The sequence below is a fragment of the Harpia harpyja genome, unplaced genomic scaffold, assembly GCF_026419915.1.
Source record: "Harpia harpyja isolate bHarHar1 unplaced genomic scaffold, bHarHar1 primary haplotype scaffold_326, whole genome shotgun sequence".
NCBI classification, from domain to species: Eukaryota; Metazoa; Chordata; class Aves; order Accipitriformes; family Accipitridae; genus Harpia; species Harpia harpyja.
Window position 1 is genome coordinate 1 of NW_026293275.1, and position 23,437 is coordinate 23,437.

Consider the following 23,437-nt stretch of genomic DNA (forward strand, 5'->3'; position numbering starts at 1 on the left):
GACTGGGGGCACTGGGGACACTGGGGGGCACTGGGGGGGGACTGGGGGGGGACTGAGGGCACTGGAGAGGCACTGGGGGGGGACTGGGGGGGGGGACTGGGGGCACTGGGGCAGACTGGGGACACTGGGGGGGACTGGGGGGGGACTGGGGGCACTGGGGGAGACTGGGGACATTGGGGGGGCACTGGGGATACTGGGGGGGACGCTGGGGGAGACACGGGGAGGGACGGGGGATACTGGGAGGGGTGATGGGGATACTGGGGGGGTGATGGGGATACTGGGGGGGTCAGGGGATACTGGGAGGGTTGACAGACGACACTGGGGGGGTGATGGGGATACTGGGAGGGGTGACAGGGACACTGGGAGGGGTCAGGGGATACTGGGGGGGTCAGGGGACACTGGGAAGGTGATGGGGATACTGGGAGGGTTGACATGGGACACTGGGGGGGGTCAGGGGACACTGGGAAGGTGATGGGGATACTGGGAGGGTTGACATGGGACACTGGGGGGGGTCAGGGGACACTGGGGGGGTGATGGGGATACTGGGGAGGTGATGGGATACTGGGAGGGGTCAGGGACACTGGGGGGGGTGATGGGGATACTGAGGGGGTGACAGACGACACTGGGGGGGTGGTGGGGATACTGGGAGGGGTGACAGGGGACAGTGGGGGGGTGACAAGGGATACTGGGGGGGGTCAGGGGACACTGGGAGGAGTGACAGGGGATATTGGGGGGGTGACGGGGGATACTGGGAGGGGTCAGGTGATACTGGGAAGGGTCAGGGCCCACTGGAGGAGTGATGGGGGATACTGGGGGGTGACGGGGGATACTGGGGGGGTGACGGGGGATACTGGGGGGGTCAGGGGCCACTGGGAGGGGTCAGGTGATACTGGAAGGGTCAGGGCCCACTGGGAGGAGTGACAGGGGATACTGGGGGGGTGACGGGGATACTGGGGGGGTCAGGGGCCACTGGGAGGAGTGACGGGGGATACTGGGGGGGTCAGGGGCCGCTGGGAGGAGTGACGGGGGATACTGGGAGGGGTGACGGGGGATACTGGGGGGGTCAGGGGCCGCTGGGAGGAGTGACGGGGGATACTGGGGGGGTGACGGGGGATACTGGGGGGGTCAGGGCCCACTGGGGGGGGCGTCACTGCTGGTAGGTGTTGGTGGCGATGATGGGGCGCAGCACGGGGGTGACGGGGGGGGCGGGGGGCCCGGCCAAGGCCCCCGGCTCCCCGGCGGGGGGCGGGGCGGGGGCGGGGGTGGGGGCCCCCAGCACCTCCTGCTCGAACCTGGGGGGGGGGACACGGGGCGGGGTCAGGGCGGGGCTCGGTGCCACCCCCCGTGTCCCCTGGACCACCCCAAACGCGTGTGTCCCCCCCCATAGGACCCTGCCTGCGCTCCCCAAGCCCCGCCCCAGCACCCCAAGCCCCGCCCCAGCACCATGAAGCCCCGCCCACCCCTACTGTTTACCATGGTGCCCCCCAAGCCACGCCCCCTCGCAGAAAAACCCCTCCCTGCCACTATTAACCCCCCTCAAAGCTCCGCCCCCAGGTTACCATGGCACCAAGCCCCGCCCCCAAGCTACCATCAACCCCCTCAAGCCCCGCCCCCAAGTTACCATGACCCCCCAAGCCACACCCCCTCATTACCATGGCACCAAACCCCAACCCCAAACTACAATAGAGCTCCCCAAGCTCCGCCCCCAGATTACTATGGCGCTAAGCACCGCCCCCAAGTCACCACGACACCCCTCAAGCCCCACCCCAAATTACCATGGCACCAAGCCACACCCCCACATTACCATGGCGCCAAGCCACGCCCCCCACGTTACCATGAACCCCCTCAAGCCCTGCCCCCAAATTACCATGGCGCCAAGCCACGCCCCCTCCAATCCCCACCCCCAAGCATTACCATGGCACCAAGCCACACCCCTGGGCATTACCATGACACCAAGCCCCGCCCCCAAGCCACCACGAACCCCCCTCAAGCCCCGCCCCCAGCTTACCATGAACCCCCAAGCCACGCCCCCAAGTTACCATTCAGCTTCCCCAAGCCACGCCCCCAAGTTCCCATGAACCCCCCAAGCCCTGCCCCCAAATTACCATGGTGCCAAGCCACGCCCCCTCCAATCCCCACCCCTGAGCAATACCATGGCACCAAGCCACGCCCCCGGGCGTTACCATGGTACCAAGCCACGCCCCCACCTCCACAGCCCCCCTCCAAGCATTACCATGGGACCAAGCCACGCCCCCAAGTTACCATGAACCCCAAGCCACGCCCCCCATATTACCATGGCACCAAGCCACACCCCCCATCTCCACAGCTCCCCTCCAATCCCCGCCCCCCCCAGCATTACCATGGCACCAAGCCACACCCCCAAATTGCCATGAGCCCCCAAGCCACGCCCCCCACGTTACCCTGGCACCAAGCCACGCCCCCATCCCCACAGCCCCCCCTCCAATCCCCACCCCTGTGCATTACCATGGCACCAAGCCACGCCCCCATCACCACAGCCCAAACCCCGCCCCCGGGCATTACCATGGCACCAAGCCACGCCCCCGTCTCCACAACCCAAACCCCGCCCCCTGGGCATTACCACAGCACCAAGCCACGCCCCCATCTCCACAACCCAAACCCCGCCCCTGGCATTACCATGGCACCAAGCCACGCCCCCACCTCCACAGCCCCCCTCCAATCCCCGCCCCCCCAAGCATTACCATGGCACCAAGCCCCGCCCCAAGTTACCATGAACCCCAAGCCACGCCCCCCGCATTACCATGGCACCAAGGCCACGCCCCCGTCTCCACACCCCCCCCTCCAATCCCCGCCCCCCAGCATGACCATGGCACCAAGCCACGCCCCCAAATTACCATGAGCCCCCTTAGCCACGCCCCCACATTACACTGGCACCAAGCCCCGCCCCCATCCCCACAGCCCAAACCCCGCCCCCGGGCATTACCCCGGCACCAAGCCCCGCCCCCATCCCCACAGCACCCCTCCAATCCCCGCCCCCCAGGCGTTACCATGGCAGCAAGCCACGCCCCCACCTCCACAGCCCAAACCCCGCTCCCCGGGCGTTACCCCGCCCCCAAGCCCCGCCCCCATCCCCACAGCCCCAACCCCGCCCCCGGGGCGTTACCCCGGCGCCCGCAAGCCCCGCCCCCATCCCCACAGCCCCAACCCCGCCCCCGGGGCGTTACCCCGGCGCCCGCAAGCCCCGCCCCCCGTCCCCTCACAGCGCCATTTCGGCCTCCATCTCCTTCAGCCGCTCCTCCCCGCTCTTCGCCGCCCCGTTCGCCGCCGCCGCCGCCGTCCCGCTACCGGCTACCGAGGCCGCAGCCCCAGGCCCCGGGCCCGGCTGCGGCCACCCGGAGCCGTTGAAGGAGCCGGAGCCGCCGCCGCCGCCATGATGAAAAGAAACGGGGGGGGGGGAAAAGCCTTCCACTTCCGGTCGCGCCGCAGGCACTTCCGGCGCCCGGCGATGACGTCGCCAAGCGGCGCCCAGCGCCTTCCGGCCCCGTCGGGAGCCACGTGATCGAGGCGGGAAGAGGGAAATCGAGGCGGATTCGCGCCAAAACCACCACGAAATTTAAATTAAAAAAAAAAAAAAAAAGCTTTATTGGGAAGGGGAGGGGCTTAAGGGGGCGGGGTCTCCGGGTGAAGGGGCGGGGCCTCTTATCGCTTGAGCTCGCTGTAGATGTCCCCGCGGGCGCCCTGGAGCTCCTGGAGGGGGTCAGAGGTCAGAGGTCAGCCGCGCCCATAAAAGGCCAGGGCTCCACCCCCCCCGCCCCCTTGGCACCCACCTGATAGGTCGACTCTGTCTCGGGGGGCGGGGCTTCACCGCGGCTGGGAAAGCAAGGAGGGGGCGGGCTCAAGCTGGGAGCCACGCCCCCTGCAAGCGCCCCACCCACACCCTCGGCAGCTCCGCCCCCTCGCTTGTTGGCGCCGCCCCTTTCTGGCCCCGCCTCCACACCCCCGTGCTGACTCCGCCCCCTTTATCCTTCTCCTCGCTGGCTCTGCCTGCCCACCCTCACTGGCTCCGCCCCTACCTCGCTGGCTCCGCCCCCACCTCGCTGGCTCCGCCCCCTTACCTCGCTGGCCCCGCCCCCCCAGGCAGTAAGCTCCGCCCGCGTATGAGCAGCGTCATGATGATGTCAGCCACGACCAGCGCCGCCATTGGGCCGGGGCCCGGCAGGCACGAACTGCAATCTGGGGGGGGGGAGGAGAAACCTGGGTGTGTCCCCCCGAACCCCGTGACCCCCCCCAAAACCACGTGACCCCCCCAAACCACGTGACCCCCCCTTTTTAACCCCCCCTGACCCCATGACCCCCCCATGAACAACCCGTGACCCCCCCGACCCCCCCAAAGCCACCTGTGTCCCCCCCCGAATCCCGTGACCCCCCCCATGAACCCCCATAAGCCCCACCTGAACCTCTTGACCCCCCCCCTTGACCCCCCCCGAACCCCCTGACCCCCCCCAGGACACCTGTGTGTCCCCCCCCCGAACCCCATGACCCCCCCAAACCCCATAACCCCCCCCCTCGACCCCCCCTTGAACCCCCTGACCCCCCCAAACACCCCCTGACCCCCCCCCAGCTCCCTCATGGAGAGGGGGGGACACCAAGCCCTCACCTCTCTCTGCAGCCGCCAATCCTGAAATTTAAAAAAAAAAAAAAAAAATTAATTTGGGGGGGTCCCCCATAAACCCGGCAACCCCCCCCATTTTTTTTTGCCCCCCCCCCCCATTTTAAAGGAGAACACCCAAATTCCCGCACCCCTCCCTTCTTCCCCTCCCCCCCCCCAGAACTTCCCCTTTTGGTTTGGCCTTGGGGGGGGGATGGGATGGGTGGGGGGGGTCCCCAGCACCCCTGGGTGGGTGGGGGGGTCCCACCCCCCTTTTTTTAATTTTTTTTTGGGGGGGGGGGCACCTACTCACCGAGGAGGAGCAGCAGGAGCAGGCTGGCTGCTGGGGGGGGGGCCCATGGTGAACAGGCGGGGGCGGGGTGGGGCAGGGGCGGGGCCGCAGAGGTGGGAGGGGCCAGGTGGGGAAGCCCCGCCCCCCCAAACCCCGTGACCCCCCCCCAAAACCCGTGACCCCCCCCCAAAACCCCGTGACCCCCCCCCCGACTCCCTGGAAAAGGAGGGGCCACCCTCCTGTAGCCCCACCCCCTTCCAAGAAGCCACGCCCCTTCCCAAAGAAGCCCTGCCTCCTTCCCAATAAGCCACACCTCCTTCCCCAAGAAGCCCCGCCCCTTCCCAAGAAGCCCCGCCTCCTCTAGTCAGGTTTGGGAGGGGGCAAAACTGCCCCACGGAGGTGAGGGGGGTTAATTGCCCCGGGGGGGGTTAATTACCCTTTGGGGGGGTTAATTGCCCTTTGGGGGGGTTAATTGCCCCTGGGGGGGAGTTAATTAGTCCTGCAGGGGTGCTAATTACCCCAGGGAGGGGCTAATTGCCTCGGGGAGGGGCTAATTACCCCGGAGGGGGCTGTAACTGCCTCTGAGGGGGGTTAATTGCCCCTGGGGGGTTAATTACCCCGGGGGAGGGCTAATTACCCCGGGGGAGGGGCTAATTACCCCAGGAGGGGGCTATAACTGCCTCTGAGGGGGGTTAATTACCCCGGGGAGGGCTAATTACCCGGGGAGGGGCTAATTACCCCCGGGAGGGGGCTGTAACTGCCTCTGGGGGGGGGTAAAACTGTCCCTGGAGGGGGTTAATTACCCCTGGGGGGGTTAATTACTCCCGGATGGGGGCTATAACTGCTTCTGAGGGGATATAATTACCACGGGGGGGGGCTAATTACCACGGGGGGGGGGCTAATTACTACAGGAGGGGGCTAATTACCACAGGAGGGGGGCTATAACAGCCCCTGAGGAGGGCTAATAACTGCCCCTGGGGGGGGTAAATTGCCCCTGGGGGGGTCTAATTGCTCCTCGGGGGGGTTAATTACTCCCGAGGGGGCGTTAATTACTCCCGAGGGGGCGTTAATTACCCCTGGGAGGGGTTAATTAATTACCCCTGAGCCCCCCCCACCCCCCGCTCCCGCCGTCCCCCTCACTGCGCACGCGCGCTCTCCTCAGGGCCGGCGGGGGGGGCGTGGCCGGGGAGGGGAGGCGCGGCCGGAGGGAAGGCAACCCCGCGCTCCGATTGGCCGAGCCGGGAGGGTGGAGGAGGAAGGGGGCGGGGCGGGAAGCGCGCGGGGGGCGCCGGGAGAGCCCGCCGGCGGAGCGGGCGGCCTCGTGCGCGGGTGACGTGACACCGGCGGGCGAGACCACTTCCGGGTAACGGGGGGGGGGGGGGGCGGGGGGCAAGCTGGAAGGGCCCATCTATGGGGGGGGCGGGGGGGGGGTTGGGGGCTTTTGGGGGGGCTGGGGGAGCCCATTCCTGCGGGGGGGGGGTTATTATCGTTTGGGAGGGATTATGATCCTTTTTGGGGGGGTTATTATCCTTTTGGGGGGTCATTATCCTTTTGAGGGGGGTCCTGGGGGGGGAATTAATTGGGTTTTTAAGGGGGGGGGTGCACCCAGGAACCCCCCCATTCCAGACAGGGGGTCCCCAGGCCCCTCCCCTCCAAGATAAGGGGCACCCCCCACCCTTAGGGGAGGAGGGGGGTCCCCATCAGCCCCCCCCCCTTAACCGGGGACCCCCCCCCTCCTTCCCCATTAACTCCCCATTAATGCCCCTCCCCATTAACCTCCTCCCCATTAATCCCTCTTTTCTCCTCCATTACCCCCCCATTAACTCCCCATTAACCCCCTCCTCCTCCCATTAACCCCCCCATTAACCACCCCATTAACTCCCCATTAACCCCCTTCTGCTCCCATTCAGCCCCCATTTAACTGCCCCCATTAACGCCTTCCTCCTCCTCATTAACCCCCCCATTAACTCCCCATTAACCCCCCTCCCATTAATCCCCTCCCATTAACCCCCCCATTAATCCTCCTTGTCTTTCCTCCCCATTAACCCCCTCCTCCTCCATTAACCCCCCCATTAACTGCCCCCATTAACCCCCCCACTCACTCCCCATTAACCCCTCCTCCTCCCATTAACCCCCCCATTAACTGCCCCCATTAACCCCCCCACTCACTCCCCATTAACCCCCTCCTCCTCCCATTAACCCCCCCATTAACTGCCCCCATTAAGCCTTCCTCCTCCTCCTCATTAACCCCCCACTCACTCCCCATTAACCCCCTTCTCCTCCTGTTAACCCCCCCCACTCCCTCCCCATTAACCCCTCCTCCTCCCATTAACCCCCCCATTAACCCCCCCATTAACTGCCCCCATTAATGCCTCTCTCCTCCTTCTCATTAACCCCCCCATTAACCCCCCCACTCACTCCCCATTAGCTCCCTCCTCCTCCCATTAACCCCCCATTAACCCCCCCATTAACTGCCCCCATTAACCCCCCCACTCCCTCCCATTAACCCTCCTCCTCCCATTACCCCCCTCCCCTTCCCCGCCCCCGTTAACCCCTTCCTCCCCATCGCCCCCCCATAAACCCCCCTCCTCTTCCTCGCAGCCGCCATGCCCCCCCCCCGCTGCCGCCGCTGCCCCCTCCCCGCCGCCCTCCGCCGGCCCCGCACCGCCGAACCCCTTTGCCGCCGGTGCTTCCTCCTCGCCTTCGAAGACGAAGCCCACCGCGCCCTAACGGCACGAAACCGCCGGGGCGGCGACCCCACCCTTCCCGAAATCCGGCGAGACTTTAGCCGTGGCCGCGTCCGGCGGGAAAGACTCGACCGTTTTGGCGCATCTCTTGCGACGGTTAGAACGCCGGCACGCTTACGGTTACCGCTTGGCGTTGCTTTCGGTAGACGAAGGCATCGCCGGTTACCGGGAGGCGGCGCTGGGGGGCGGTTCGGCGCGGGCGGGGCGATTTGCCGTTACTGGTCGTCTCCCACCGGCAACTTTTCGGCTGGAGCGTGGACGAGGTGGCGGCGCGGCTGGGCGACGGCAGCCGCTGCACTTTCTGCGGCGTTTTCCGGCGGCAGGCGCTGGAGAAGGGCGCGAGGTTGCTGGGGGTCGACTGGATCGTTACGGGTGAGGCGGCGGCGGGGCGCTGGGAGGCGCTGGTGAGGGCGCTGGGAGGCGCTGGGAGGGCACTGGGAGGTGGTGGGAGGGGCACTGGGAGGCACTTGGGGGGGACTGGGAGGCACTGGGAGGTGGTGGGAGGGGACTGCAAGGCACTGGGAGGCACTTTGGGCGGCACTGGGAGGCGGGTGGGAGGGCACTGGGAGGCACTTGGGGGGCACTGGGAGGTGGTGGGAGGGCACTGGGAGGCACTTGGGGGGGTCTGGGAGGCACTGGGAGGTGGTGGGAGGGGACTGCAAGGCACTGGGAGGCACTTGGGGGGCACTGGGAGGTGGTGGGAGGGGACTGCAAGGCACTGGGAGGCACTTGGGGGGCACTGGGAGGTGGTGGGGAGGGCACTGGGAGGCACTGGGAGGCACTTGGGGGGGTCTGGGAGGCACTGGGAGGTGGTGGGAGGGGACTGCAAGGCACTAGGAGGCACTTGGGGGGCACTGGGAGGTGGTGGGAGGGCACTGGGAGGCACTTGGGGGGACTGGGATCGACTGGGAGGCACTGGGAAGGGACGGGGAGGGACTGGAGAACACCAGGAGGGCACTGGGAGGCACTGGGAGGTGGTGGAAAGGGACTGCAAGGCACTGGGAGGCACTTTGGGGGGTGCTGGGAGGCATTGAGAGGTGGTGGGTGGGCGCTGGGAGGTGGTGGGAGGGCACTGGGAGGTACTTGGGGGGGACTGGGATAGACTGGGAGGGACTGGAGAACACCAGGAGGGCACTGGGAGGCACTTGGGGGGGACTGGGAGGCACTTGGAGGGGACTGGGAGGCACTGGGAGGTGGTGGGTGGGCACTGAGGGGACTGGGGAGAACTGGGAGGGCACTTGGGGGGGACTGGGAGACACTAGGAGGTGTTGGAAGGGGACTGGGAGGCACTGGGAGATGTTGAGAGGGCACTGGGAGTCACCTGGGGGGCACTGGAAGGTGGTGGGAAGGGACTGGGAGGGACTGGAGGACACTGGGTCATACTGGCAAAGGATTGGGGTGCACTGGGAAGGGATTGAGAGGCACTGGGAGAGGATAGGAGAAAGTAGAAGGGAACTGGGAGGGGACTGGAGGCTACTGGGATATACTGGGAGGCACTGGGGGGCGGTGACCAGGCCCCCCGTGACCCCCAGGTCACAACGCCGATGACATCGCCGAGACGGTGCTGATGAACTTCCTGCGCGGGGACGTGGCCCGGCTCCGGCGCGCCGCCACCGAGGCCGGCGGGGCGAGTGCCGAGGCCACCGAAATGGCCGCCGGGGCCACCGAGACCCCGGGGCAGGCCACGAGGGCCACCAAGAGGTCCACCAAAAGCTGCCGTGACCACCGAAACGCCACGGAGACCACCGAAACACCACGGAGACCACCGAGAACGCCGTGTGAGAGCACCGAGAGAACGCCGTGAGACCACCCAAGAGCGCCCATGGGGACCACCGAAAACGCCACGGAGACCACCAAGGACGCCATGGAACCACCGAAATCTTCATGGAGACCACCAACAACTCCGTGGGAAACCACCGAAAATGGCAATGGAGACCACCAAGAACAGCATGGAGACCACCAAACGGTCCGTGGAGACCACCGAAAACTCCATGAAGACCATGGAAAACCTCATGGAGACCACCGAAAAGTCTGTAAAGACCACCGAAAGTGCCATGGAGACCACCAAGAACGCCACGGAGACCACCAAGCGCTCCATGGAGACCACCAAGAACACCACGGAGACCACCGAAAACTCCGTGGGAGTACGACGAGAACGCCGTGGAGACCACCAAGAACGCCACGGGGACCACCAAAAGGTCCATGGCGACCACCAAGAACGCCGTGGAGACCACCGAAAGCTCCACGGAGACCACCAAGGACGCCATGGAAACCAGCGAAATCTTCATGGAGACCACCAAGAACTCCGTGGAAACCACCGAAAATGGCATGGAGACCACCAAGAACAGCACGGAGACCACCAAACGCGCCATGGAGACCACCAAGAAGTCCGTGGAGACCACGGAAAACTCCATGAAGACCACGGAAAACTCCATGGAGACCACCGAAAACTCCGTAAAGACCACCGAAAATGCCACGGAGACCACCAAGCGCTCCATGGAGACCACCAAGAACACCACGGAGACCACCGAAAAACTCCATGAAGACCATGGAAAACCTCACGAGACCACCGAAAACGCCATGGAGACCACCAAAAGCTCCACAGAGACCACCAAAAGCTCCATGAAGGCCACCAAGAACCCCACGGAGACCACCAAAAACTCTACGGACACCACTGAAAACTCCACGAAGACCACCGAAAACTCCACGAAGACCGCCGGAAAACCCCATGGAGACCACCAAGAACGCCACGGAGACCACCGAAAGCTCCATGGAGACCACCAAGAACTCCGTGGAGACCACCGGAAAACTCCATGAAGACCATGGAAAACCTCATGGAGACCACCAAAAATGCCATGGGGACCACCAAAAGCTCCACGGAGACCAGCAAAAACTCTACGGACACCAGCAAGAATGCCCTGAAGACCACCGAAAACTCCACGAAGACCACCGAAAACTCCACGAAGACCACCGAAAACTCCACGAAGACCGCCAAAAACCCCATGGAGACCACCAAATGCTCTATGGAGACCACGGAAAACCTCATGGAGACCACCGAAAACGCCATGGGGACCACCAAAAGCTCCATGGAGACCACCAAAACCTCTACAGAGACTAGCAAGAACGCCCTGAAGACCACCGAAAACTCCACGGAGACCACCAAGAACCCCACGGAGACCACCGAAAGCCCCACAAAGGCCACCAAGAAGTCCACGGAGACCACCAAAAGCCCCATGGAGGCCACCAAGAAGTCCACGGAGACCACCGAAAGCCCCATGGAGGCCACCAAGAAGTCCACGGAGACCACCAAGAACCCCATGGTGACCACCGAAAGCCCCACGGAGACCACCAAGAAGTCACGGAGACCACCGAAAACCCCATGGAGACCACCAAGTCGTCCACGGAGACCACCACAAACCCCACGGAGACCACCAAGAACCCCCCGGAGACCACCACCAGCTCCACGAACCCTCCGGTGGCCACCACGAACCCTCCGGTGGCCACCACGAACCCTCCGGTGGCTACCACAAACCCTCCGGTGGCCACCACGAACCCTCCGAAGACCCCACCGCCCCTCCGAAGACCCCCACGACCCCTCCGGTGACCCCCGAGAAGCTCCCGAAGGCCACCGCCAACCGCCCCGAGGCCGGCCCAAATCCGGCGGACCACCGGCGAGCCCCTCCGGTTGCCCCGTGGCCGGCGGTGCCGCGTTGCAAGCCGTTGCGGCACGCCTACGAGAAGGAGATCGTTCTCTACGCCTACTTCGAAGGGTTGGACTACGTCAGCACCGAGTGCGTCTACGCTCCCCACGCCTACCGCGGCTACGCGCGGGCCCTCCTCAAAGATTTGGAAGCCACCCGGGCTAGTACGGTAGCCGCCTTGGGTCACTCGGGGCCCGACGGCTAGCGGTGGCGGCCGAGGTGGCCACCAAGACGTTGGGAGCGTGCGGGCGGTGCGGGTTCGCCGCCAGCCAACCGCTCTGCAAGGCGTGCGTTCTCTTGGCGTCTCTCGAACGCGGGCTACCGCGGTTGGGCTTGGGCAAGCGGGCGTTGGAGGTGGCCGGCGGGACCGGTGGCTACTGGGACGGGGCTGGTGGGGCCGGCGGCTACGGGGGGGGGGGGGCGTGGTGGCCGGCGTGAAGATGGCGGGCGCGGGGTTGGTGGCCACGGGGGTGGTGGTCGCTGGGGTGGTGGCCACGAGGGTTGTTGTCGTGAGGGTGGTGGCCACGGGGCTAGTGGTCGCTGGGGTGGTGGGCCACGAGGGTTGTTGTCATGAGGGTGGTGGCCACGGGGCTGGTGGCCACGGGGTTGGTGGCCACGAGGGTTGTTGTCATGAGGGTGGTGGCCACGGGGCTGGTGGCCACGGGGTTGGTGGCCACGAGGGTTGTTTTCATGAGGGTGGTGGCCACGGGGCTGGTAGCCACGGGGTTGGTGGCCACGAGGGTTGTTGTCGTGAGGGTGGTGGCCACGGGGCTGGTAGTCACGGGGTTGGTGGCCACGAGGGTTGTTTTCATGAGGGTGGTGGCCACGGGGCTGGTAGCCACGGGGTTGGTGGCCACAGGGCTGGTGGTCACTGGGGTGGTGGCCACGAGGGTTGTTGTCATGAGGGTGGTGGCCACGGGGCTGGTGGTCGCCGGGGTGGTGGCCACGAGGGTTGTTGTCGTGAGAATGGCGGCCACGGGGCTGGTGGCCATGAGGATTGCTGTCATGAGGGTGGTGGCCACGGGGCTAGTGGTCACTGGGATGGTGGTCACGGGGCTTGTTGTCATGAGGCTGGTGGCCACGAGGCTGGTAGCCATGGGACTGGTGGTGGCCACGAGGCTGGTGGTGGCCACGAGGCTGGTGGCCACGAGGCTGGTAGCAGCCATGGGGCTTGTTGTCATGAGGCTGGTGGCCACCGGGATGATGGTCACGGAGGGGTAGTGGCCACGAGGGCTGGCGGCCACAAGGTTCGTAGCCCCAGGGACGGTGACCATGGAGCTGGTAGTCCCTGGGCTAGTGGCCACGGGGCCGGTGGCCACAGGGCTGATGACTGTGGACCCAGTGGCCCCTGGGATGATGGCGATGGGCCTGGTGGCCGTGGAACTGGTGGCCACTGGGATGATGACCGCGGGAGCGGTGGCTGTGGGGTTGGTGGCCACGGGGCTAGTGGCCACGGGGCTGGTAGCCACGGGGCTAGCGGCCACGGGGGGACAGTGGGGCTCGGGGAGGCTGTGGCTGGTGGCACGTGTTGCTGTGGGGGGGCCGGGCCGGAGAAGAAGTGTCCCCAAAAGCGGTAGCCGCTGGGCTAGTAGATGTTGCCGTGGTGGCCACGGGGTTGGTGGCCGCGAGGGGACGTCGAAACCGGGGCGGGACGGGATTGGTGGACCGCGTAGTTGTGGGTCAGGTGACCGTGGGGAGGCGGGCTTAGAGTTAGGCGGTCCCCCGGCTGGTAGCCGCCGGGCTAGTAGCCGGGAGGGGGTGGAGGTGGAGGTGGTGGGGAGCGGGGGGCGGACGGTGCGCCGGCGGGTGCTGGGGCTCGGCCGGGTGCGGGGGGCCCTCAATATTTGGGATTTCTGAGGGGGGGGGGCAATTGGGGGGGGGTCTGGGGGCAGTTGGGGGGCAGTGGGAGGGGTTGGGGGGCAATTAAGGGGGGTCTGGGGGCAATTGAGGGGGGGTCAGGGGGCAATTGGGGGGTCTGGGGGCAATTAAGGGGGGGTCGGGGCAGTTGGGGGGTCAGGGGGCAGTTGGGGGGCAATTAGAGAGGGGTCTGGGGGCAATTAAGGGGGGTCTGGGGGGGCAATTGGGGGGTCTGGGGGCAATTAATGGGGGGTCTGGGGGCGGTTAAGGGGGGGTCTGGGGGCAATTGGGGGGTCTGGGGGTAATTAAGGGGTGGTCGGGGCAGTTGGGGGGCAGTGGGAGGGGTTGGGGGCAATTAGAGGGGGGTCTGGGGGCAATTAAGGAGGGGTCTGGGGGCAATTAAGGGGGGTCAGGGGGCAATTGAGGGGGTCTGGGGGCAGCTGGGGGGCAGTGGGAGGGGGTTGGGGGCAATTAGAGGGGGGTCTGGGGGCAATTAAGGAGGGGTCTGGGGGCAATTAAGGGGGGTCAGGGGGCAATTGAGGGGGTCTGGGGGCAGTTGGGGGGCAGTGGGAGGGGTTGGGGGGCAATTAAGGGGGGTCTGGGGGCAATTGAGGGGGGGTCAGGGGGCAATTGGGGGGTCTGGGGCAATTAAGGGGGGGCCAGGGGGCAGTTGGGGGGATCAGGGGGCAGTTGGGGGGTCTGGGGGCAGCTGGGGGGCAGTGGGAGGGGTCTGGGGGCAATTAAGGGGGGTCAGGGGGCAATTGGGGGGGTCAGGGGGCAATTGGGGGGGTCTGGGGGCAGCTGGGGGGCAGTGGGAGGGGTTGGGGGGCAATTTTGGGGGGTCCTGGGGGCAGTTGGGGGCAATTTGGGGGGGTCTGGGGCAGTTGGGGGCAATTTGGGGGGGTCTGGGGGCAATTAGGGGGGTCCCGGGGCAGTTGGGGGGGGCCTGGGGGCAGTAGGACCCTGGGGAGGAGTGGGCGGGGCCTTGGGGTGGGGGTGTGGCCTGGGAAGGGGTGGGGTTAGTGGATGGCCACACCCCCCCAAGATGCCCCTGCCTGGTGGTGATGGGGGGGCGTGGCCCCTCCCCAGAGGTGGGGGTTGGTGGGGGGGCGGGGACATCCGGTGTTATGCAAATGAGGGGTGGGTTGGGGGTGTGGCTATGTAAAGGAGCGAGCCGGGTGTTTGATGTGAATAAAAGCTTTGATTATGCAAATGAGGCGTGTTCGTGGGCGGGGTGTTACGCAAAGCAGCCGATCAACGCGGCGGGTCTTGATAATTATGCAAATGAGGCGGTTCCGCGGGGGCGTGGCTACGCAAATGAAACGTGGGCCAACACACGGGCTGGAGCGCGGGGGGGGGGTGTGGGGGCCTGTTTATGCAAATGAATGGGCGACGCGGGCGTGGCTATGCTAATGGCGCGGGCGGCACGCAAATGAGGGCCGCGCCGGAGAAGGGAGGGCGGTGCCGCATGCAAATTAGCGGCGGGGCGGGATATATGCAAAACGAGCAGAACGCGGGCGGGGAAGCCCGCGAATCAGCGGCGGGGCGGGGCGCGTTATGCAAATGAAGCGGCCGCGCGCCGGCCGGGCGCGGCGCCGCCCCCCCCCCTCGGCCTGACGTCACTTCCGGCGCGCGGAGGAGGAGGAGGAGGAGGAGGAAGATGTCGGGGCTGCGGCTGGAGCTGGGCCCCGTCAAGGAACCGCTGGGGCTGGTGCGGGGCCTCCAGTGGGTGAGTGGGACTGGGAGCACTGGGAGGGACTGGGAGGGGTTTAAGGGGGACGGGGAGGGACTGGAGGGGGACTGGGAGGCACTGGGGGGGAGTGGGGGGGGGCACTGGGGGGGGACTGGGAGGCACTGGGGGGGGGACTGGGAGGAAGGGGGGGGCTGGGAGGGATGTGGGGGGTTACTGGGAGGCACTGGGGGCTGACTGGGAGGGGCTGGAGCGTGACTGGGAGGAGAGTGGGGGGTTAGTGGGTGGTACTGGGAGGGCACTGGGGGGGTACTGGGAGGCACTGGGGGGGGAGTGGGGGGATTGGAAGGGGTTTAGGGGGGACTGGGAGGGACTGGGAGGGAGTGGGGGTTACTGGGAGGCACTGGGGGCTGACTGGGAGGGGCTGGAGCGTGACTGGGAGGGAGTGGGGGGTTAGTGGCGGTACTGGGAGGCACTGGGAGGGGTACTGGGAGGCACTGGGGGGGAGTGGGGGGATTGGAAGGGGTTTAGGGGGGACTGGGAGGGACTGGGAGGGAGTGGGGGGTTACTGGGAGGCACTGGGGGCTGACTGGGAGGGGCTGGAGCGTGACTGGGAGGGAGTGGGGGGGTTAGTGGGTGGTACTGGGAGGCACTGGGGGGGTACTGGGAGGCACTGGGGGGGAGTGGGGGGATTGGAAGGGGTTTAGGGGGGACTGGGGAGAGTGGGGGGTACTGGGAGGGAGAGGGGGGTTACTGGAGGGACTGGGGGTGACTAGGAGGGAGTGGCGGGGTTACTGGAGGGACTGGGTAGGAGTGGGGGGTTACTGGGGGGGACTGGGAGTTACTGGGAAGGATGGGGGGGCACTGGAGGGTTCCTGGGGGGGTAGTGGGGAGGTTACTGGAGGCACTTGGAGGGACCTGGTGGGGCACTGGGAGTTACTGGGAGAGGGCTGGGGGGTTACTGGAAGGGGCTTGGGGGCACTGGGGAGGTACTGGGAGGCACTGGAGAGCACTGGGAGTGCCGGGGGGGGGTGTTACTGGGAGCTTTCCTGGGAGAATTAATTTAGATTGAATTAAAGTTTAATATTTGGAGGAAAAATGGAAAAAAAAAATTTAGGGAAAACCACAGAGAAAATTAATTGAAAAAATTAAATAAAATTCAAAAATGAAGTGTAAAATTGAAATTAAAAAAGCAAAATGTAAATTTTAAAGTAAAATTTAAAATTAGAAACATTAAATGTGAGAATCAAAATTCTAAAATTGCAAATGAGATTAAAAGCAAAATTGGAAATTAAAAATGGAATTAAAAATCAAATATTAAAATGAAAAAGCTTAAAAAAGGGAGAATTTAAATTCATTAAAATTGCCCTTGAGAATTTAATTAATTTAATTATCAGAGGGCTCTGATTGGGAGTTTGTCGTTGCTGCAAACGCCCGTTTCTGGCTCTTTTCCCCAATAATTCAATTTTTGGTGGGGTTTTTTTGGTTAATCATGATTTTGCGTTTTATTTGGTGAAAATCCCTTTCCCCCCCCGCTTTTTTCCCAGCGGTTTTGGATTTAAAATTGAAATTCAATAAAAGAAATTTAAAATATAAAATTAAAAAAAAGCTTTTAAATTGAAACTTAAATTCATTAAAATTGCAGTTAAATTGATTTAATTAAATTAATCCCCCTAGTAGCTTTAATTGGGGGTTAATGGTTTCTCCAAACACCCCCACTTTTGGTGGGTTTTCCCCCCAAAATTCCAATTTTTGGTTGTTTTTTTTTCCCCAATAATTCCAATTTTTGGTTGTGTGTGTGGGTTTTTTGGTTAATTATTAGTTGGGGTTTTTTTTGAGTTAATTATTATTTGGGGGGTAATTATTCTCTTTTTTGGGGGTAATTATTCTTTTTGGGGTTTTTTTTGGGGTAATTATTCTTTTTTGGGTTTTTTTTGTTTATTCTTTTGGGGTTTTTTTGGTTTATTATTTTGGGGTTTTGGGGGGAAATAATTTTTTGGGGGTTTTTTTGGGTAATTATTCTTTTTGGGGTTTTTTGGGTAATTATTCTTTTTGGGTTTTTTTGGGGGGTAATTCTTTTTGGGGTTTTTTGGGGGGTAATTCTTTTTGGGGTTTTTTGGGGGGTAATTCTTTTTGGGGTTTTTTGGGGGGTAATTCTTTTTGCGTTTTTGGGGGTAATTATTGTTTTTGGGGGTTTTTCGGGTAATTATTTTGGGGGTAATTATTATTTGGAGGGTTTTTTGGGTAATTAGTATTGGGGGTTTTGGGGGGTAATTATAGTATTTGGGGTTTTTTGGCTAATTATTTTGGGGTTTTTTTTGGTAAAAATCCCGTTCTTGCCGCCGTTGAGACTTGGAAATTTCAATTGAAAGAAAAATTTAAAGATTAAAGTTCTTCAAAAATCCCTTTTTTGGCTCTTTTTCACCCAAGACTTCAAATTTCCGCTCTTTTTTCTGTTTCTTTTGGCTAATAAACTTTTCAGGGGGGCTGTTTTTGGGGTGAAAATCCTTTTTTTTTTTTTTTTTTTTTCCTCTTTTCCGACAGTTTTTCTCCATTTTCGCCTTCGCCACCTGCGGGGGTTACAGCGGGGCCGTCTCCTTCTGGATCAGTTGCCATGGCCAACCCAACGCCACCGTCACCGCCCCCTTCGCCTACCCCTTCCGGTGAGCCCCTCCCCAAATCCTCAATGCTGATTGGCCGGTGGGAGGTTGGGGGGGGGGCGGAGCCTCAGCCTCGATGGCTGCGATTGGTGGGAAAGTAGCCGGCGGGGAGGGTGGGAAGAGCGGTGGAAACGTGATGGGAGGGATGGGGTGGGTGGGAGGAGCTATCTGGTTGGCCAACTGGTTCTTTTTGGGGGGGGGGCGGGATCTGGAGAGGCCAATGGGCTGCCTTGAAGCTCTGAGTGGGGGGAGGAGAGGCGGTAGTGGTCAGGTGGGGTTCTACGGCCGGCCAATCAGCGGCTGTGGGACGTGGCGGGTGGAAGAGGGAGGTCTGGGAAGGGTTGGGAGATGGCTGAAGGTCCGAGAAGGTCCCTCAAAAGTGGACGGGGAAGAGGAGAAGCAGCAGTTGGGTTTGAGAGCTCTACGGTTGGCCAATCAGAACCTCAAGAACGTGGGTGGTGGAAAATGGAGGTCTGGGAAGGGTTGGGAGATGTCTGGAGGTCCAAGACGGAACAAGAAAGTCCCTCAAACATGGATGGAGAAGAGGAGAAGCGGGAGTTGGGTTTTAGAGGTCTATGGTTGGCCAACCGGCACCTGTAGGACGTGGTCGATGGAAAATGGAGGTTGGGGAAGGGTTGGGAGATGTCTGGAGGTCCAAGAGAGGCAAGAATGTCCCTCAAAGATGGATGGGGAGGAGAAGAGAAGCAGGAGTTGGGTCTGAGAACTCTACGGTTGGCCAACCAGCACCTGTAGGACATGGTTGATGGAAAATGGAGGTCTGGAAGGGTTGGGAGATGCTTGAAAGTTCAAGAGAAGATGATAAGAAGATCAGGGATGTTCCTCAATTGTGGATGGACAGGAGAAGAGAAGCAGCAGTTGGGTTTGAGAGGTCTACGGTTGGCCAACCAGCACCTGTAGGACGTGGTCGATGGAAAATGGAGGTTTGGGAAGGGTTGGGAGATGTTTGAAAGTTCAGGAGAAGATAAGAAAGTCAAGGATGTTCCTCAATTGTAGATGGACAGGAGAAGAGAAGCGGCAGTTGGGTTTGAGAGGTCTACGGTTGGCCAATCAGCACGTGTAGGACATGGTTGATGGAAAATGGAGGTCTGGAAGGGTTGGGAGATGCTTGAAAGTTCAGGAGAAGATAAGAAGGTGAGGGATGTTCCTCGACTGTGGTTGGACAGGAGAAGAGAAGCGGGAGTTGGGTTTGAGAGGTCTACGGTTGGCCAACCGGAACCTGTAGGACACGATTGTTGGAAAATGGAGGTCTGGGAAGGGTTGGGAGATGTCTGGAGGTCCAAGAGAGGCAAGAATGTCCCTCAAAGATGGATGGGGAGGAGAAGAGAAGCAGGAGTTGGGTTTGAGAGGTCTACGGTTGGCCAACCGGCACCTGTAGGACGTGGTCGATGGAAAATGGAGGTCTGGGAAGGGTTGGGAGATGCTTGAAAGTTCAGGAGAAGATAAGAAGGTCAGGGATGTTCCTCAACTGTGGATGGACAGGAGAAGAGAAGCGGTAGTTGGGTTTGAGAGGTCTACGGTTGGCCAACCAGCACCTGTAGGACGTGGTCGATGGAAAATGGAGGTTTGGGAAGGGTTGGGAGATGTTTGAAGATCCAAGAGGGAACAAGAAAGTCCCTCAAATATGGATGGAGAAGAGGAGAAGCGGGAGTTGGGTTTGAGAGGTCTACGGTTGGCCAACCGGCACCTGTAGGACACGGCTGATGGAAAATGGAGGTCTGGGAAGGTTTGGGAGATGTTTGAGGATTCAAGAGAAGACAAGAAGGTCTTCTGCAACCCAGGTGATGAAGAGGAGAGAGGCGGTGGGTGGGTGTGAGAGCTGTAGGGTTGGCCAACCACCGTCTGTAGGACACGGTTGAGAGAAGAAAAGACCTGGGAAGGGTTCGGGGGGCGTGGGTGGGAGAAGACCACCACCCGCCCCCACCCACCATGCCGGTGTCCCCCAGGTTGAACCAAGCCACCTTCATGCCCTCGCTGACCAACCTGTGCAACAAGACGTGGCCGATGGACGTCCACCTGGTTGGTGACTTCTCCTCCTCGGCCCAGTTCTTCGTCACGGTGGCCGTCTTCGCCTTCCTCTACAGCATGGCCGCCCTCGCCGTCTACCTGGGCTACCTCCACCTCTACCGTGGGGCGGGTGGGAAGCTGCCGTTGGTGGTGAGTCCATCCTGGTCTTCTCCATCTGTCCATCCATCCTGGTCTTCTCTATCTATCTGTCTATCCTGGTTTTTTCCGTCCATCCATCTTGGTTTTCTTCATTCATCCATCCATCCTGGTCTTCTTCATCCACCCATCTTGCTTTTTTCTGTCCATCCATGCATCTTGGTCTTCTTTATCCATCCATCAATCTTGGTTTTTTCTACCTGTCCATCCCTCTTGGTCTTCTCCACCCATCCGTCCATCCTGGTCTTCTCCATCCATCCGTCTTGGTTTTCTCCATCCATCCGTCTTGGTTTTCTCCATCCATCCGTCTTGGTTTTCTCCATCCATCCATCTTGGTCTTTTCTGTCCATCCATCTATCCTGGTTTTGTCTGTCTATCCATCCATCTTGGTGTTCTCCATCCATCCATCTTGGTCTTCTTTATTCATCCATCCACCTTGGTCTTCTTTATTCATCCATCCACCTTGGTCTTCTTTATTCATCCATCCACCTTGGTCTTCTTTATTCATCCATCCACCTTGGTCTTCTTTATTCATCCATCCACCTTGGTCTTCTTTATTCATCCATCCACCTTGGTCTTCTTTATTCATCCATCCACCTTGGTCTTCTTTATTCATCCATCCACCTTGGTTTTTTCTATTTGTCCATCCGTCCTGGTCTTCTCCATCCATCCGTCCATCCCTCCTGGTTTTCTCCATCCATCCGTCCATCTTGGTTTTCTTCATCCGTCCATCTATCCTGGTTTTGTCTGTCTATCCATCCATCTTGGTCTTTTGTGTCCATCCATCAGTCTTGGTTTTTTCTATCTGTCCATCTATCTTGGTCTTCTCCATCCATCTGTCCATCTTGGTCTTCTCTATCCGTTCATCCGTCCATCTTGGTTGTCTTCATCCGTCCGTCTTGGTCTTCTTTATCTGTCTACCCATCTTGGTCGTCTCTCTCTGTCTACCCGTCTTGGTCTTCTCCATGCATCCATCCATCCATCCTGGTCTTCTCCATCCATCCATCCATCCTGGTCTTCTCCATCCATCCATCCATCCTGGTCTTCTCCGTCCATCCATCTCCTGTCCCACGCTTGGCTGAAGACCACTTGGGTGTCCTACAGCTCCCAGAACGAGTTGTAGCTTCTCCCATTGCCTGGACTACAACTCCCATGAGCCTTTGGGTTCCCCACCCTGTTGTGAGGCATCATGGGAGTTTGAGTCGTGGTCCTCCCCCCCCCCCCCCCCCAATATGTGGGTTGAGGGACCCATGGGTGGGGAGGAAGGGGAGGTTTTGGGGGACACACACACATTTTGGGGGGGTCAATAACCCCCCTCTGAACTTCTCTCCTGCTGCTGCCGTGGACAGGACACGGGGTAAGTGCCCCCGCCCTCTTTTTTGGGGGGCTTATCCCCACCCCAGACCCCCGATCCCGCAATTTTTTCCCCCAAATCGTGGAGGGGTGGGAGGGGCGAGAAACCGCCTGAGCTCCGGGTGCGAGAATTGGGGTTCGCCCCCTCCCAGTATGGGGCAGGTGGGCTCCATGGGACTTCGGGTCCACCCCAGTTGTCCCCTCCCGCCCCCAAATTTGGGGGTGTGTCCCCCCCAGGTCTGTGGGTCTTGGGCTCCACCCCAGTTGTCCCCTCCCGCCCCCAAATTTTTGAGGTGTCCCCCCCCCAACGTCGGTTGTACTCGACGTCCGCCCCGCTTGTCCTCTCCCGCTCCCAACTTTTGGGGGTCCGCCCCTCAGATCCCGAACCAATCATGTTGTGCCCCCCCCCCGCCCCTCATTTTTGGGGTTCCCCTAATCCCCTCCTCCCCAAAAAAATGCGTGTCCCCCCCCCACCAGGGACTTCTTGACCACCGTGGCCTTCTCCTTCCTGTGGCTGGTGAGCTCTTCGGCGTGGGCCAAGGCCCTCGCGGACGTCAAGACCTCGACGGCGGCCCCCCTGCCCCACTGCCTCCCCCCCGCCGCGACCTGCTTCCCCGCGGGGGTCACCCCCATGGGGTCCCTCAACGTCTCCGTGGTGGGTCCCAAGGGCTGAGAAAGGGAACTGAGGCAGGGGTTGGGCGGTTGAGGAACCTCTTGAAGAAACCCAAGGTTCAACGTAGACCACGGGAGCGGGCGTTGAGGGCCGGGGGGGGGGGGGAATAAGCGGGGAAACCGAGGCAAATCCGGGTGGGATTCGGCGGGGAGGGGGGTGTTGGAGATCTTGGGGAAACCGAGGCACGGCTGGGGGTGGTGGGGGGGTGGGATTTCCGGGTGGTTTTACATCTTCCCCTCCCACCTCCCAGGTCTTCGGCTTCCTCAACTTGGTGCTTTGGGCCGGCAGCTCTTGGTTCGTCTACAAGGAGACCAACTTCCACCGCCCGGCCTCGCCGCCTTCCGCCGCCGCCCCCGCCGCCGTGCCGGCTGCCATGTAACCCCCGCCACGCCCCCCCCCCGTCCTCCCCCGGCGCGGCTCTACGGTGCGTGTTCCCACCACTCCCACCGCCCCACGCTTCCCGTCCCCACCACGTGCTTGTCGCCGGCGCCGTCTTGAGTCCTTCACCGGGGAGATGCCACCAGATCCTTTTTTTTTTTTTTTTTTCCGTTTTTTTTCTTTGGTGGGGGTTGGTTTTGGGTTTTTTTTTTTTAGTATTGCTAAATTTGGCGTGTTTTGGGGCGTTTTCGGGCTTTTTTTTTTTTTTTTTGTTAAGCTTATTTTATTGCCGGAGGAGACGCGAGCCGCCCGGCGGGAGGCGCCGCTGAGGCCGCGGGAGGAAGAAGGTCAGAGCGTTCCTCAGGGGCGGGGTTGGGTGCGTCCCGACCGCGGCCGCCGCGTGGGTTGGGTGCTGGGCGGGGGGCCCCGCCGGCGGAGCGGCGTCCGCCCCTCGGCGCGGGCACGGCTGGGCGGCGTTGGCTTGGCCTCCTCCGGTTGGCCCCGGGCGCGGATCAGCCGTGGTTGGAGCGGGGGTGAGGTGGGTACGTGGGAGATGAGGTCACGCCGACCTTGACCGGTCTTAGCCGGGTCCTTGTTCAGCCTCTTCTGATTGGTCTGGGTAGGGATCGGTCAAGTTGGAGCTTGATTGGAGTTGACCAATCGTTGGGTTGGTCTTCTTGCAGGCTTTGGTTGACCGTTGGTGGTCCAGACCCGGGGTCGGTGATCGGTGTTGGGGTTGGACAAGACCTGGCTCGGCCCGTTCCGCTTGTCCTGGGTAGGGATTGGCCAAGTTGGTCTTGACTTAGGTTGACCATCGGTTGAGTTAGACCAGATTTGGGTTGGCCTCGTCTCATTGGCTCGTTGTAGACCTTGGCTCGGCCCGTTCCGCTTGTCCTGGGTAGGGATTGGCCAAGTTGGTCTTGACTTAGGTTGACCGTCGGTTGAGGTTAGACCAGATTTGGGTTGGCTTTGTGTCATTGGCTCGTTGTAGACCTCGGTCCAGACCTGTGGTTGGTCATCAAGAGCGGGGTCGGACCACGCCCGGATCGGCCAATTGCTGTTGGGCTGGGTGGGGCTTGACTCAAGTTGGCCAAGATTTGCGTTGAGTTGGTCAAGACCGGGGTCGACCGTTAGCGCCTGGCCAGATCCAGATCTGGAGTCGACCATTGGTGGCTGGGCTGGACCAGATCCGGACTGGCCTCTTCCGATTGGCCCGGGCCAAAGACTTAATTTGGCCGTTGTTGCTTGCTTTGATCAAGACTGCGATTGGTTGTCGGT

The 23,437-nt window shown here is 61.6% G+C and overlaps 4 protein-coding genes and 1 long non-coding RNA gene across 5 annotated transcripts; 2 read left to right on the forward strand and 3 right to left on the reverse strand.

The window, feature by feature from the left end:
- Nucleotides 1-1,147: 1,147 nt before the first annotated feature.
- Nucleotides 1,148-3,427, reverse strand: RBM42 (RNA binding motif protein 42; the record flags this gene model as incomplete). Its single annotated transcript, XM_052779594.1, has 2 exons — nt 1,148-1,292; nt 3,240-3,427. Coding segments are annotated over 2 exons (333 nt in total), but the record flags the coding sequence as incomplete, so codon positions are not given.
- Nucleotides 3,428-3,616: 189 nt separating this feature from the next.
- Nucleotides 3,617-5,007, reverse strand: LOC128138300 (uncharacterized). Its single transcript, XR_008233988.1, has 5 exons — nt 4,941-5,007; nt 4,637-4,657; nt 4,095-4,212; nt 3,807-3,849; nt 3,617-3,726 (listed from the first exon to the last, which is right to left on the reverse strand). It is a non-coding gene; the product is annotated as an uncharacterized LOC128138300 (long non-coding RNA).
- Nucleotides 5,008-6,188: 1,181 nt separating this feature from the next.
- Nucleotides 6,189-11,805, forward strand: CTU1 (cytosolic thiouridylase subunit 1). Its single transcript, XM_052779586.1, is given in 7 exon segments — nt 6,189-6,282; nt 7,521-7,661; nt 7,693-7,847; nt 7,849-8,038; nt 9,199-9,297; nt 11,343-11,560; nt 11,563-11,805. Coding segments are annotated over 6 exon segments (1,041 nt in total). The 5' UTR covers nt 6,189-6,282; nt 7,521-7,525.
- A 92-nt stretch (nt 11,806-11,897) lies between these two features.
- On the reverse strand, nt 11,898-12,641 carry LOC128138295 (salivary glue protein Sgs-3). Its single transcript, XM_052779587.1, has one exon. It carries the CDS (start codon nt 12,639-12,641, stop codon nt 11,898-11,900), a length of 744 nt encoding a protein of 247 aa, XP_052635547.1.
- Nucleotides 12,642-14,852: 2,211 nt separating this feature from the next.
- On the forward strand, nt 14,853-22,342 carry LOC128138301 (synaptophysin-like protein 1). Its single transcript, XM_052779593.1, has 5 exons — nt 14,853-14,953; nt 17,459-17,577; nt 19,539-19,748; nt 21,586-21,763; nt 22,032-22,342. The coding sequence occupies exons 1-5, from the start codon at nt 14,885-14,887 to the stop codon at nt 22,158-22,160; spliced, it is 705 nt and encodes a 234-aa protein (XP_052635553.1). The 5' UTR covers nt 14,853-14,884; the 3' UTR covers nt 22,161-22,342.
- The last annotated feature ends 1,095 nt before the right edge of the window (nt 22,343-23,437 follow it).